General features: G+C 37.8%; 1 protein-coding gene across 2 annotated transcripts in view; it reads right to left on the bottom strand.

Annotated features, from left to right (window-relative positions):
• Window positions 1-14062, bottom strand: part of LOC113046825 (protein shisa-9-like) — a 62760-nt gene extending 48698 nt beyond the window's left edge. Inside the window, exons 1-2 of one of the 2 annotated variants that reach the window (XM_026207862.1) lie at window positions 13531-14062; window positions 10805-11977 (exon numbers count right to left, since the gene is read on the bottom strand). In XM_026207862.1, coding sequence (XP_026063647.1) covers window positions 10805-11349 — 545 coding nt within the window. In that variant the 5' untranslated portion in view covers window positions 11350-11977; window positions 13531-14062. The remainder of the gene's footprint in view (window positions 1-10804; window positions 11978-13530) is intronic. The other variant, XM_026207861.1, reaches the window with a different exon arrangement.
• Between the last annotated feature and the right edge of the window lie 1614 nt (window positions 14063-15676).

The following is a 15676-nucleotide window of genomic DNA, read 5'->3' as shown; positions in this document are numbered from 1 at the left end:
GAGGTAAGCAGTAAATGAAATTTTGTGCAAGCAATTTAATCCTAAATTAAGTTAATCTGCTCTACTGTCTGAAAACCAACAGCCATTTGTGGCGCGGCTGCGCAGAGAATTCCAAACACATCCACAATGGACATGTGGTTTGAGCCGAGCACTTCAATTTGGGTCAGCTTTACTTGAGCTAATGTGCTCGTGGAAGAAACACAGAAGGGTTTTTGCTCTGGGTACTGGAAGACCAGAATGTTGTTAGAACAGCTTCAGTGGACTGAATGGCTGAATGTGATGTGGGGTTAAAGAGAGAAAATAAATCCAGCGTACGTACACATTTATCACTCCCTTATGAGGATGAATGCATCACGTAGGTATTTAATCCACTTGGAAAAAAACACTCTCTCACACATGCCGGCTGACTTAACTGGTGCACACACCGCAGTCCAAGACGGTGCAATTAGGGGGAAATGATGAACCACTGGCGCCTTTGCTGAGTGAAGGTTTATAAAAACATCAGTCCTGCACCACTGCACCAACTGGCACAGCAACCGTACTCCACCTCCGAGATGAATGACCAAAACGTCCAGGTGGACCTGCACCTCTTCCTGAAAAGGTCAGACTGCGTTATAGAGGAGATATGAAGAATTCTGCAGGGGCTAATGTGGTTGTTCAAAACAAAACAAAAAATCTTGCAATTAATATTTTTTAATACACTTTTATTTTCAGTTTTCATTTTGCTGCTTTATTTTATTTTCATATACATTGCATTATTGTGTTAATTCATATTAATTTTTAAAATATCCTTATTTAGCTTTTATTTTTTTAACTTCAGTTCTATTTGTAGCATTTTCTAAGCAAACTTCCAGTCATTTTAATAGTTTCAGTTCAGATTTCAATTCTATTTTTTGTTTAAATTTAAATTTTTACACATTATTCATATTTTAATTTATTTCAGCTACAAGAAAGTGAATTTTCGTAAACTAATTTAGGGAGGAGCATGCACGGATAATTAACACAGCCAGTCCATCATTAGTGATTACACCGTTTACCAATCAGCTCAAGAGAAAAACACCTATAAACTATCACTACGTCCTACCTCCGTCATCTCTCGACTTTCAGAATCCCTCCGCCACCCCAATCACGCACCTTAAGACAAGTTTCTACCCTAGCTTGGGGAGAAGAACTTGGGGTAGCACTTTGGGCTGGGCCGGACACCGAGCTCAGACCTCTCTCCCCGGCCAGGGGGGGGTGCCCCGGGCTCGGGAGTCTTGTCGGGCTCGGAGCTCTCTCCCCGGACACCACGCCAAATATGCATAACTTTATTTAATTCTAAGTAAATGTGAACTCGTGAAGCTACAGATAACTCAGCCAAGTAGTCAGAGTTGAAAACCACAGGCATTTTTTGTGGTTGTTGATATTTTTTTAAATGACTGCGATTACTGTATATGCATCAGATGGATGTTTCTTTTCAGCTTCTCACGCGATGAGCAAGTTAAAATAGAACGCATTTCAATACCCCATTTTGTATGAAAGTATGATCCTTCATTCCTTAATTTTACTAGATTCATCAGTCAAATAAACCATATACATTTCCCTCTCTCTGGCACTTCTCACGCCGAGTCCTTCCTCCACTCTCTCGTCCATCTCCCTCATCTTCCCATCGACTGTAGATGTCTCCAGCGTGTGCAGCTTGATTGACAGGACAGAGATCAAGATAAATATCTGTCCAATCCCTACCCCACACACCCCCTGGTCTCAATCAGGTCCTCTCTTGTGCTCGGCCTTGACAATCCCCCACACCCAATCCCACCATCCCCCCTGGAACAAGTCCGTTCAGGATGACTGAGCAGCGCTGAGCCTTTGAAATGAGGGATGAGACATGGAAAAGAAAATAAGCGTTCCTCCTGCAGGGCTTCAGCTCTGAGCAGCTCATCGGTGATACTTATCACTGCACTGTTTTGTGTTTTCGCTGTCTCTTTTTTTATGTGGGATTAACAGGAAATGTGCAGCAGTGATTCAGGATCAAGGTGAGAGAGAGAGAGGGAGAGAGAGCGAGAAGGTAAAGTACTCAATTGCTGGAACAAATTGCAAATTAGCCATCGACTTTCCATCAATGTGATTAAGACACAAAGCACATTCACAAACACACAACTCACTGTGAAGGCCAAAACACACTTGTGCCATTTTACATTCGAAATACGACCTCTGTTTAGATTATATTCGACAGCAAATTCAGAATTTCTTGTGAGAGGAGCAAATGGGGTAATTTTGCTGCAACAAGTTGTTTTACGTCACATTGGAAGAATAATTACTGCACAACACCAGATAAGGATTTCATACAGTTATACAAAAATACAATTATGTTGAGCAGAAATCCAATGAGATTTCACTGGAAGCGGGACCAATGCTTGAAAAAGTGACGACATGCATTTCTTATCCTAATTAACCATTTTTACTGGATCTGACCATATTTTTGTGCAAATCTAGACAGGTTGATTCAGGCATTTCAAATATTTTTGACATAAAACAAGTTTGCATGCTAAGCCGATATTGCAGTTGAGGAAAATGGTTTCATAGTTCGAGAAATAAATTAGAGCTAAGCCAAATCTAGACATTTTACTTTTTAGGGTGCTAAATATCTGTGCATGCAAATGAGAATAAGATGAAGGCAGTCTCAGAATGCTCCATTGGTTGTCTGTGTTTTTTTTTTTTTTTTTTTTTTTTTTTTGAGTATAGCAGCATTAACTAAGCAACGTTAATATCAAACTCCTTTGGATTTAAGTGTATGTTGGGACTTCCAGCACTCTGATTTGTGTTGTGTGTATGATAGCACCATTGTGAGCTTCAATTTCAGTCAAAATGCTCACTATGTAGACAGCAAAGCAGTTCATTAGACTTTAGAACAGAGTTTGTATGATTACTGTGTGTGTGTGTGTGTGTGTGTGTGTGTGTGTGTGTGGTAAGTTTGCTGTTCATTAGCTATATTACAATGGTGGGAAATGAGATGCGTTTAAGTGATGTCACAAACTGTGCCCGGGGTGTATTCAATATCACCCCACGTTATGCAATGCTGTAAAATGACTGTATGTGTTGTGTGTGTGTTACCATTAAACAGTTGGGGACCACAAATACGCTCTGTGTGTGGTGGAAGCCAAAAACAAAACGCACACGCACACACACCACAGGCGTCTACAGCTTTTTAAACTGAAGTCAGCATGGTTCAGTGTGTCCATTTCACGTGTACTGTATGCATGAAAAGGAGATTTACAGTTTGAGGCTAAATTATTTTACAATGTGCAGGTGCAAAAAGCCTCCTGAATCAGAATACTTTTGTTTGTTTTTGTCCAGATATATATATATATATATATATTTTTTACTGAATAGAAATGCTGAAAACATGCAAAAACAACACAGTTATTATGTTATCATCTGGCATGTTTTTCCAAATGAGCCTGGGTTGCATTTACATTCATTATATAGAAAAGAGTAGCAGGATGTTCTTGCAGTAGTTTTTCTCTATAGAAAAACTCTCTATAGAATAACAAAATAAATTCTCTATAGAAAAACAACATGAGGGTAAGTACACAATGACACCATTTTTATTTTTGGCTGAACTGTCCCTTTAAGTAATGTCTTTCTGCCGTTAGACTAGTTTGTCTCCTGACATCATTTTTTTGATGTTGCCCCTGCAAAACACATCATTTTTTGCTTTTAGCCTTTTACTCCTCGTGGTATTTAAGTCAAAATGAAATCTCGGGCAGAGCAGTATCCTGCGGTGAGGTTCTGTAATCGGTGTCTAATCCATCCGTAGTGGCAGCATCCATCACTGACATCTTTGCTCCTGAGCTATGGGAGGCAGTTTCCTCGAGGAATTGCAACAATCATGGGTGCAATGGTCCATTTAGTAGCTTTACAAGACGGTCACCTTTATAGCCGAAGTGATGTCCGTCCGTGTGTAACGTGCTGTTCAGCTTCTTCACCGAGGCATTGATAGACAGGTACATGCAGTCAAACTGCTAATCTCAAAAGGCTCTGATAGCTGAGCCTCGAGCTGCCAAAAGCCCTCTGAGCCCACTCAATCTTCAATGAAGCAGAACAGGACGGCCGTGGGATGGGCGATTGGTTTGTCAAAGGGGCTAAAGTGAGGTTAGGGTGCAGTTTTTAATGATAGATACACTCAATAAAACTGACAGGAAATTATGAGTAGATGAGACTTTCCCATTTTCTGTCACCCGCATGAGCACCGCGACTCAATGTGTCCATGCATGCAGAGAAACTGACAGGTCACGTCTTCAACAAGGAGACTGGGGCTAGTTGCCCCACTTTCTGCTGTACTGAACGTTTCTTAGTATAGGTTTATATTTCACAGTCAATTTCTCTATAAACAAAAGTTTTGTCTCCAAATAAAGAAAAATTAATAATAATTATAATAATAAAGGAATATCTCCACCATTATTGACCAGGAAAAAAAGTAAAAAAGACCATACCAACCTATAGTGGGGGAAAATATCACAAAGGGAACATTTTTAAAGAGGCAATGCTAATAGGCTATATAATATGTTCTAAGCTAAATTATTAAGCACAAAAATAGCAATGTTTTAGCAAGCAGATATTGTAAAATTACAACAATAAAAAAAAACTGCCATACCTGACATAGTACAGAATATGAAAAATAACCTTTAGAGTTATTTATTAAGGTAAACTCTGCATAATATTATTTATTTTATAGTTTCTAGTGTTATCTGTATGCTTCCAGGGTCTGAGAGTAACACAATTTCAGTCCTCTGTATGTATGTGCTCTACAAGCGGAAGAATTGACACTTTGACTTTGATTTACTATTATCATTTTTAATAATATTTTGAATTAGCTTTCAATTTTATATTTTCATTTAAAGTTTTAATTTTAAGTTGAATTAATTATTTATTGTTTATTTGTAATTTTGTGGGCTTGTTTTCTTTTTTAAAATATTACTATTAATGTTTAATCTATTTTTATTTCAGTTTTAGTAATTATTTATTCATTAACTTATTTCAGTTAGTTGCCAGGGCAAGAAATCTTTGCTATTTTTATTTAATTTATTCATGAAATTTTTAAGTTCAAGGTTTTCATCTAATATTATATGTGATTATAATAGAATTATTGGTAGCACTTTATTTTACAGTCCTGTTCCTCGTGTACACACTATGTACTTCTTATAGTAATGACAATAACTATGTAATAACTAGGTACTAACCCTGAACCTACCCCTAAGCCTAACCCTACCCCATGTAGTTACCTTGTATTACCAGAACTTTCTTAGATAAATACACTGTGAGTACATGTGCGTACACGTACTGTAATAGAATTATTTAAAAAAATCTTATGATAATGGAATAGATTTTAAGATGACTTTACAACAGATATTTCAAACCAACACACAAAGTCACTGGTTAAATAGAAAACACAACTGGACCTGTGTAATTTGTCCTTTGACTCAAAATCTTGAGATATAGTGCTTCTGACAACTTCCTTGCGTCACAACAAGCCCCCCGGTCTCCTCCATATATAGACCTAAATATATATATATATATATATATATATATATATATATATATATATATATATATATATATATATATATAACATTTTATTTTCTTTTTTTCTTTAGAAATGCTTTCCAAGACAGACAATGACTAATCAAACTATGTTCTCACGCAGGAAACAGTATCACAATGACACTGATGAGGCTGTGCTACAGTTAAATGGGAAGCTAATTACTGGTAAAGACAACATTGTTCACCATTAAATGTATGCAGTGAGTGGGATTTCAAAACCAAACATGTCATTGCAATAACCCACTTGTTAGTGTTAACATGCTAACAATAAGTGTAACTAGGGGGAAAATTACAAAACATAGCATTTTATGCTAACAATTAGCCTGCCCCGAGGAGATACTAAGTTTTACACCAACAATTAATGTAAGCTAATGGGATACTAGTTAGCAACATAAATTAGCACGTTATGGAGGACAAGAAGGTTTAGAACTATTAGGAATAAAACAACACAAATGTGTTTACTAGAAAGTTTCTAAAAAAGGTAAACAGATGTATTAGCATATGCATGATTTGTTGATGATGGAAATTTATGAATGGGCAGAGTAATTAGCAAAATCCTCAGGAGGTGGAAATATGTTGAGCATTACAAATAATAGAGGAATCAAGGCTTCAGAATTGTTTTTATTTACAAATTCCATACATTTTACCATTAATGACAGCTTTTGTGAGGACGCAAATACGTAATAATTTTTTTTTGCACTTAAAGATTTTTTTTTTTATTCTCATTAAACTGCCGAATGTGTCAAGAGTCATTCTGCATCAGTTCTCATAATTTCTGCATTTTCTTTCCTTTTGAGAAGCTGTGAAAAACACCCGGGAGTCTTTGACCTGTGGCTAAGTGAAGTGCAGCAGGTTTCAGTGTAGGCTATTCATGAGGTTTGTACAGTAGGACCTGTGAGACGTCTCCCGCTGGTTTCTGCTCGCCTTGGTGGACTCACTGTTGGGCTCAGTTTGTTTGTCTGGCACATTAATAGTTCCAGGGCCAGCTTTGGGAATCAGCTCTATCAGAAGTCGTAATGCATTTTTAATGGGGCACCACTGTATTCTGTGGGCCCTGTCTGCTGGCTAGTAAAGCTGAATATAGACCAGCAAACACACTCTATGAAATCAGAGATAGAGGAATCTGTGGTGAGGTTTATCCGTAAGATGAACCACAAGCTCCTCAAATGTACATATACTGTACATGAGAGATCCATGTGTTAATTTTGGAGGACTCTTAACCCTATAAACCCTATACATAATTTTGAGATGGAACAGTTTATTTGGCATGTGTGTTTTTTGTTAAGTATCAAAGATCAGACTTTTATGGCTCATATGGGAAAATAAGAAGGTCATGCTCAAGAATGAAAAAGCTTGGAGGCCTGAACTAGGCAAAAATATGCAATTTGGTGCAGCTGATCATATTAATATGGCCAAAAAATAAGATTAAATTCTTTAAAGCTTGTAATCAATGAGATTCAAAGAAGACTACTTACACATAAAATGCATTTTAACAAGTTGTTGCTCAATATCTCCCAACAATATGTCTTACCAAGATGACATTTAAAGTGACTTTAGTTCATAGTTCGCGCAAAAATTAAAAATTTGTCATTAATTACTCACCCTCATGTCGTTCCAAACTTGTATGAGTTTCTTTTGTATACTGAACATAAAAGAAGATATTTTGAAGAATGCTGCTAATCAATACCCATTGACTTCCAATGTATTTTTGTATTTTATTTTGGATTTCAGTGGGGACCAACAAATGTTTGGTTCTTCAAAATTCTTCAAAAACAATTTATTTTGTGTTCGGCATTCCTCAAAGGTCTAATGTATCAAATTTGAAATTCATAGTTTAATCATTTGATTAAAAATTTACATTTGATGTATGGATAATCATGTAAACCTAAGTTGCTTCAGTCCAGTAAATGTTTTTATTTTTCTGTTTACTTTACATTATTAAAAAAGGTTTTTCAGCATTTTTATAACATAGCCTTAGACATTTTTGTATCAAATGATACAGTAGGCTTTATGAGTCCTCCAAAAATTGGCCGATGTAAAAACATATAATTATGATAATATAATGAATTATCTGTGATTTATGTGTCACTCACAATTTTTTTTTTTTTCTTTTGAATGCACAGTTCCTTTGGAATTGAAGGAGACGCACACTTCAGAACCAGGTGGTGTAATTATGAGATCAACCACCAGGGGTTAACTGGACCATGCTAACCATGCAGACAAACCTTCAACCCTTTTCTTTGACCTGGCTGAAACAGAGATTTGACCAGGGCGTGGAGGCTGAAAGTGAAGTTCATCTTCAAAAGAAAGCAGTGCAACATAGCCCACTGGTAGCAAAAATTTGCTATTAAATATTTGCTACCTCCTGGCAACATGGTGCATGTATTAGAAAGCAGGCATCTTGGTGTTTACTGAGGACACACTCATTAAAAACTTTACAAGTTACTGCCCTTACTTGTGTCCTTGTTGTTCTTTTTCTTTTCTCCCAGCCTCTCGATGTGAAGCTTTATTTGCATGTTCACATATTTTAGACATTAAAAAAACATTAGAGAGCCACTTCCATTATTGCCTGGATGATCATGTAATAGAGGCACTCAGCACAGATGTACGATGTTTACTTCGTAAGCACACAAATGCTCTCCAAAAGACTCTCTGGCTCTCCGTTTACTAACTTTGTCTTAGTAAAACTTGGTATGTCTGACCAAGAGACGTGTCAAGCATGCACATAAAAATAATGTAAGTAGAAAGCAGAGCACTCGCACAGTCCAGCCATCACTCGAGTAGTGGCAAAAAAGCATTTCATTTTATGCTGAACTGAATTGATTTTACACATGAAAAACAAACCCACACCAGCGAGCACAGTTTGCAAGCGCACTCAAACGCAATACACCCTTCAAATACACCAAAGGTAATTATGAAAGGTCAGATTATGCATAAAAACATAAAACCTGAACGTCTCAAGCCAGCACGGTCAGTTTGCTCAGTGCGCACAACATGCATCCGCACACTCAAATGAAGCATGCCATTTCGGTTTCCAGACATTTCACCAGTCATTAGTCACTGTTCTGACCCTGTGATTTTATAAGGTCACTGGCATAGGATGGGTTTTGTGTATGTGTGTGCGAGCACGTTGGTCTCTATACTGGCCCATTTTTGTGTTGGATGAATCCAGTCATGTTGGCCTCATTGGATTTCTCAGAGTTGGTCAATACAATCACGCTCTTTCTCTCCTCAGTGTGCCTCTGTGTTTCATCCCAACAGACACTGGATATGTTTAGTTGCGCCATTATAACACAAACTATTCACTGCTTTTGGCACCCATTTATCGAGCCTCATTAAGCTTCCCTATGATAAATCGGGTTAAATTAAAAAGCTGGCTATACACTTCACTAGCTTGCCCTTCTAACACTGCCTTTGTCATTGTGTGCATCTCAAACCTATTTTTACCAACAGAAACTCTTATCAATTTGAATACATTTAGAAATGCATCTCTGCCATGTGATTTTTATTATTATTGCTTCACAAAGCATAAAAGATTTGTTTTTATCCACCCGCTAAAATCAGCATCAGACGGATAATCTATCATTCGTTCTCTCTCGCGCACGCTTTCTATCTCGGGCATGGCATGCTTCCAGCTCTTATCAATAGCCCTCATTAAATCATGGTGGTGTCTGTCTGCCACGCCACATTACGGATGAGAGACAGATAGCTGGACTGACGTCCCACTCTTCCCGCCCCGGAGGACAGCGCTACGCTTCCCCGTGCTGAAGAGAGACCAAAGTGTCAACTTTATTTACATTATGATGGTGTTGAGTGCATTAAAATAGTTTCCTTTTCTTTCTTTTTTTCCACAAACGTCATATAGTCAGAACACATGGTAGAGGAGTACCAAAAATATAAATGTTTCATTGTGCTTCTTCTTTTAAACTGATAGCAGCCCGTACTGTACAGTTCCACTCAAACAAAAGCCAAGCTTTGAGAAATCAACATGAATGTATGAGCTTAGAAATACAGTAGGAAGCAGAAGCCTGAACCTGCACTGAAAACGGAGTTTAAAATCTAGAAAAGTGTTGGATTTTGAAATGTGTGATACAATTAAAGTTTCTATTTAAAAAAATCTGAATTATATCAGATTTAGCACTATTTCTAGGTTACTAATCAAATAAGCAAATGTGTGACACTTATGTGACTCTTTGTACAGATGGTCAGATGCTCTTTCTTCCACTGGAGCACAAATATACTCTTAGGGTTGTCTTAAATGATGCTGGGGGACATATCGAGAACTCCTATCAATAAAGAATATACAAAGTACTAAGATATTGTTTCTACTTGTTATTCTAACAATATAATCTGTAATCATATAGTAGCTTTTACACTAGTGGTCTCAGTTGTTTGGTCCCCACTTTAAGTCTTCGTTGGTTCTTTGCAACACCTTAATATTCATCTTTTGTCTCATCAGTAATAATATAATGTTCTATATAAGTTCTTAAAAAACAAGCTGGAGCTTGAGCAAGATTTAGCCTATGATTTTTTTTAGGTAAAAATTAAATTATGTTACATTATAAATTCTTTAGATTGGATTCTGAGTTCTTCAAAACATATAGTTTTCTAAAGAATAAACGTTCCACATTGGGGTTTCACAGCAATGCCATAGAAGAACCGTTCCCCAAAGAACATTTCAGCAAATAGTTCCTAAAAGAACCATTTCTTACTGTCAAGAACTGTTCAGTAATCTGCAGAACCTCCTACAAGCCAACAAGAAACAGCTCTTATGGTTCTTCATGGAACCAAATGAATGTAAAAAATAAAATAAAAAACGTAACTTAAAAAAAATCTTATTTTTAAGAATGTAGATGACAAAAATGTCTTTGTGGAACTCAAAATGTTTCTCCTATGGTTGTACAGAGCTAGTCTGCAAATACAGACAAACAAATAGAGACTTTGGTCTAACTCTAAGTCTCCTACTTGGCAGATTTTTCTGCTGAGAAAAAGCCTCTCACATGTGTTTCTTCTACAATTTCTGAAGAAAACTCAAACATTGCTCAGATCTGCCAAGATGCAAAAAACTACAATAAAAACACAGACCAAAAGGCTTTATCTTAACAGTTCCATACATTTACTGAATGTCAAATGTCTCTTCAGGAATTATGAGAAGCAAAATCTAATGCAAAGTTGATACTTAAATGAGACGTCTCTGAGAATCGAATGAACTCCCACTCACCTGGAGTTTGTCATGTCCGTCTGTCCTCCTTGACTTTTTTCCAGGCCCAGTTTGGTGAAGATCCCAACCAGCACCATGATGGCCACCACTCCGCATATTATGTAGACGATCATGTGAGTGCGGTCTCGATCCGGTTCCTCCTGGACATCGGTCACTGGAGCCGCCGGCTTGCCTGTGTTGGCCCACACCGGCGTGTCGTAATTGGAACAAGACGTCTGGTCCAGACTGTGAACCTTGAACTGGCAGCAAAATCGGTAGTAGCAGGAGCCACAGCAGAACAGGTAGATTCCTGCATTACAATTAAACGGAGGATCCCACTGGCCCATTACATCATAGTAACCCCAACAGCGGCTGCCAGCCAACGGGGTTTCCTCTGCGTCTGACCCGGGGGTCGCGAGTGTGACCTCCGGCGCACCAGACGGAGCAGCCGTCCGATTTGTGGCTTGTTCACCTGTGCTGGCGGTGTTGGATTTTTGACCGTAAGAAATGTAGCTCAACAGTAAAACGGCAGTCAACACATTCAGAAACAGGTGTGAGGCAGCCATGATCCTGTTTGAGTAATCCCACAATGCGTATCCAAGAGTGCAACAGCGTCACTGGGTACAATTAAACCAACAGAGTTTAGTTAATGAGAACCAAGAGCAAAGAGTTCAAGTTTAGAGCAGGTTTGATGCTGACTTGGCGTCCGGCTCCTAAACGACAAGCTGATACAGGGAATGCAGCCCTCATCAGGGAATGAGACGGAGAGCTTTCCACGCCACTTCAGCACACAACGTGCTCTTCTTTGTCATCACTACAGGGAGAGAGAGCGAGAGCGAGCGAGATTCCTCCCCTTTGGAGAGACTCCAGATTCAAAGATCTAACCTTGAGACAAACTGTTTCGAGGCCCGAGAAAAAAACATAAAAAAACAGCACTTAGTAGAATTCCGGTTCAGAAGCCTGAAGAGATGAAACTGTTGGAATCAAGCCATATACGTGATCTTTGTCCAACTGAACACTGCGTGATGCCAGAGAGGAAGAGATGCCTCACGCTACAGTTCGGAGGTATTCCACAAGTCATTCTCAGTGTTTTACACTGTACTGTTCTCTCAAATGAATATCTGTTGTTCTTTAGTCCTCCTGACGCTTTTGTTTTCACAGTCAATGTGTCTTCCTTCAGCTCCGTTCTGTCCCCTGTGACAAAACACCAAACATACTGTCATAAACTCCCCTTTTCAGTCCAAAAAAGATTATGCTAAGATGTTCATGTAACAGTTATTGATAAATAATAAACATATAATATACTATATATATATATATATATATATATATAAATATATAAATATATAATAATATATAAATGTAAACTATAACTATATGCTTTTGGGTCAAAATATATTCCATGCATTGCCACCCAAATATTTTTGCTGACAGTTCTGAATAAATAAATGTTAATTGCAATATATACTGTCGATAGATAGATAGATAGATAGATAGATAGATAGATAGATAGATAGATAGATAGATAGATAGATAGATAGATAGATAGATAGATAGATAGATAGATAAAATATTACTTATATATAATGATTAATGATTGTAATCATAGCACAGTAAAAAAATATATGCTTATGAAATATATTGATAATTTCATTATTTTGACATAATTGAAATATACGTAACATGGACACTTTAAAGATCAAATATTTTGGTATAAATACAACGTGTTGGACCTTTTAAAGATGTGTGTGCTAATCTTAGATCAGAATGAGCAACATTGCAGATTGTATTTTTCCACTCGATTGCTCTTTATCGGAAGCCAAAACATAACCAGAACACAACTCTTCTTAGCCCACTTCTTCTCAAACTAACAGGTCTGATCTGATCTGATCTGCTGAACTCTGTTCTGTGTGTAATCATGCAGCTGTTTTGATCAGATATTCTCTCTCGTTCACACACGCTCTCTGCTTCTCTCTCGCTGACAAGCGTACTCGCAGACCCCACAGGAAAGAGAAATCACAAACAAGATCTCTCTAACATCTCCATTCTTTCTTCTAGACCACAGTCTCCAGTTAGAATGGGTGCTTCTCTTGAGGAGAGGTTCAACACAGATCTAAACGTTGTCTCAAACTATCCTCTGTTTTGACCAAGACACCAAAGTCTGCTATTTTAGTATGAACTCAAACTCAATTTGATCGAAATCTAAATGAGCTGCGCTATTCACAGTATAAGTTTAGCTTCTGTTCCTTTCTCCAAAGAAATTTCAGGAGAAACATCTGACACAAAGTTGCTACTCCAAGAAACCAACGTGAGATGTCTCCTGAGCAATAAAAGAACAACCTCTGAACAACATCAACACATTTTTCTCTGGTTCTGGCTTCTTTGGGGCCTCTTCTTCTCAGCTCTATCATGACTTCTCAGTTCGGCTATCTGTCATCTACCACACACTCTCTCTCACACACACACACACACAGAAAGAATGAAAGAGGTCTCATCATTACAGCCCCTTTAGTTTTTCACATACAGAAAACACAAAACGAACACACACACACACACACACATTCATGAAAAGACAGAACAGCACATTTAATCCAGCTCCCAAAGCACCTATCTAAGCTCCCTCTCTGTGTCTGTCTCTCTCCATGTGGACGCGTGGTGCAGATGCACACGTCTCAGAATGCAACAGATCAGCTTCCTACAGTGGAGGAAATGCTTCTGAAGCGTAGAATCTGAATCCGTCTGCTTACCCATACGCTGTTTATGAAAACAGGCATACTGTATATTGATATATGTATAGGATTGTTATAGATATATCTCTATATGTATGTGTTTTCACTGGAGGCTCTGAAGAAGTTCTCCTCAGAAAAAGACAAAAAGAAAGTGACAGTGGATGACAGATGAGTGAGGAAGACCAACAGATGGCAGGTAATATTTATTCTCCTCAGTTTTTTTCGTCCCAGTGCATTCCCGTTTCTCCGCTCCCAGCCAGATTCCGTGTTCCAGGGATGGTGTGTTCCCGTGTGGAGTCAGGAACGAATGATAGTGGCTCACGCTCCCTCTCTTTCTCTCTCTCTCCCTCTCTCTCTCTCACTCAGTTTGTCTCGTGAGCGAATGAGCGCATTTCGTTTGCTGACTCGCCCCCCTCTCCCTTTCTCTCTCTGTCACTGACACCTTCTCCCTCCTTTGTTTTGTCCCATGTTTTGTTCTCACTGTTCAAAAATAGTCCTGTCGTTTCCCTCTGTTTCTGCCTCCACTTTGCCTTATGTTTACCTGCTGTCTCCACAACCTGCTATCATTTTTTGTGTGTCAATTATCTATTGCGTTTTTCTCTTTCTATCTGCGAAAACCAAATCCTGTGGTTCAACAGATGACTGCAGCAGTGTTTACTGAGACAGCAGGTCGCAAATCTGTGTGTGTGAGTGTGTGTGGCACATGTACAGCGCTCTTTTGGGGTTTGGCTGAGATGATGGGCAGGAAGCAGCAGGGGATTAACAGAACGGAGGGATCATGGAGAGGAAGGAACGACTGAAGAGTGAATCCAGAAATATGGACTGAGGAGAGAGTGAATTCTAGGGTTTAGGGAAATGATAGATCTTATCTTGGAAAAGCGAAAATATTTGGATAAATCTCAGGAAAAATATAGAATATTTGATGAATGTAGAATATTGTTGAAAAATTCATACCACAAAAGAAAAAAAATCAAATTGCATATGTTTTTAATTAGCCATTTAGAATATATATGTGTTGCATGTTTGAACTCGAACTTACTCGAGTTGCTGTAGTTTGTGAAAAAATGCCAGAATGTATTAGCTTTTTTATTTATATAAGATATACAAGTTTTAAGTACCGTAGATATATCAATATATTTTTGCATTGTGACAGTTTTCATGACAACTAAATGCATTCCTCCCAATATTCATTATAATGTAAAATAAAATACTTACTATTAGTACTATTTGTATTAGTACATCCATACTAATACAAAATGCAATACATAATTGTTTTTAAATGTCTATACCTGTTTTCTACACAGAATAAAGCACAGATAACAGATCCATTTGCCACAAATTCAGCAATTAAAATTCTGCAATATTATCACTGGAATTTCCATAAAATAAAATACCAAGCAGAATAATACATAAATTACAACTACAATTTTTGTTTATAAATGAATAATAAAATACATTAAAAAGGAGGAGTGTCTATAAAGTCAGCCTACACAATTTCATATTGTGATTACAGGGGCAAAGTATTGATAAAGACTTATTTTTGCCAGATTCCTTGCGCAATGAATATTTGTAATACATTTTGACATTTGCATCACTTTACCAGCTCTAAATGTATGGCTTTTCTGATGAAGTAAACTTGCTCAGCACCTCACCTGGTACAACGTTGCACTTGTGTGAAAAACATGCTACAATCACAACATTGTTTTGCAGAATGCAAATTTTTTCATTACCATGGGCTATTTAAAAAGCCCAGAAAATTGCAATATAGAAAACAAAGATATTGCTTATAGAACCTCTTGTGGATGTGTCACCTGAAAAGTGCCGTGAAATGTACCGAGAGCAACATATTTCCGGTTTCTGCTGACGGTCTGGGCTGCTGCTGACAGCTGGGGAGGCGGGGTTTAAATGTGCTTAACTGTCATGAAAATATTGTCACAATGCAACAAACTGTTGCACGCTTTCCCAACAGCTTTCGTAAGATTCACCCACTGAGAGTCAGATAAAAAGCAGCAGAGAAAGAAAATAAACGAGGTCAAGTAAAGAACAACAAGAACAGAGCAAGAAAGAAAGAATCATTTGCATATATGATAATGTTTTCACTGAGTGTTTTGGGTTGCCGGTGGCTCTGTGAGCTCTGATTGCTTTTAAATATTTCTGACTCATT

The sequence above is a fragment of the Carassius auratus genome, chromosome 28 (assembly GCF_003368295.1).
Source record: "Carassius auratus strain Wakin chromosome 28, ASM336829v1, whole genome shotgun sequence".
Taxonomy (NCBI): domain Eukaryota; kingdom Metazoa; phylum Chordata; class Actinopteri; order Cypriniformes; family Cyprinidae; genus Carassius; species Carassius auratus.
The sequence above is the reverse complement of the archived record's forward strand: the minus strand, read 5'-3'. Positions and strand labels throughout refer to the sequence as shown.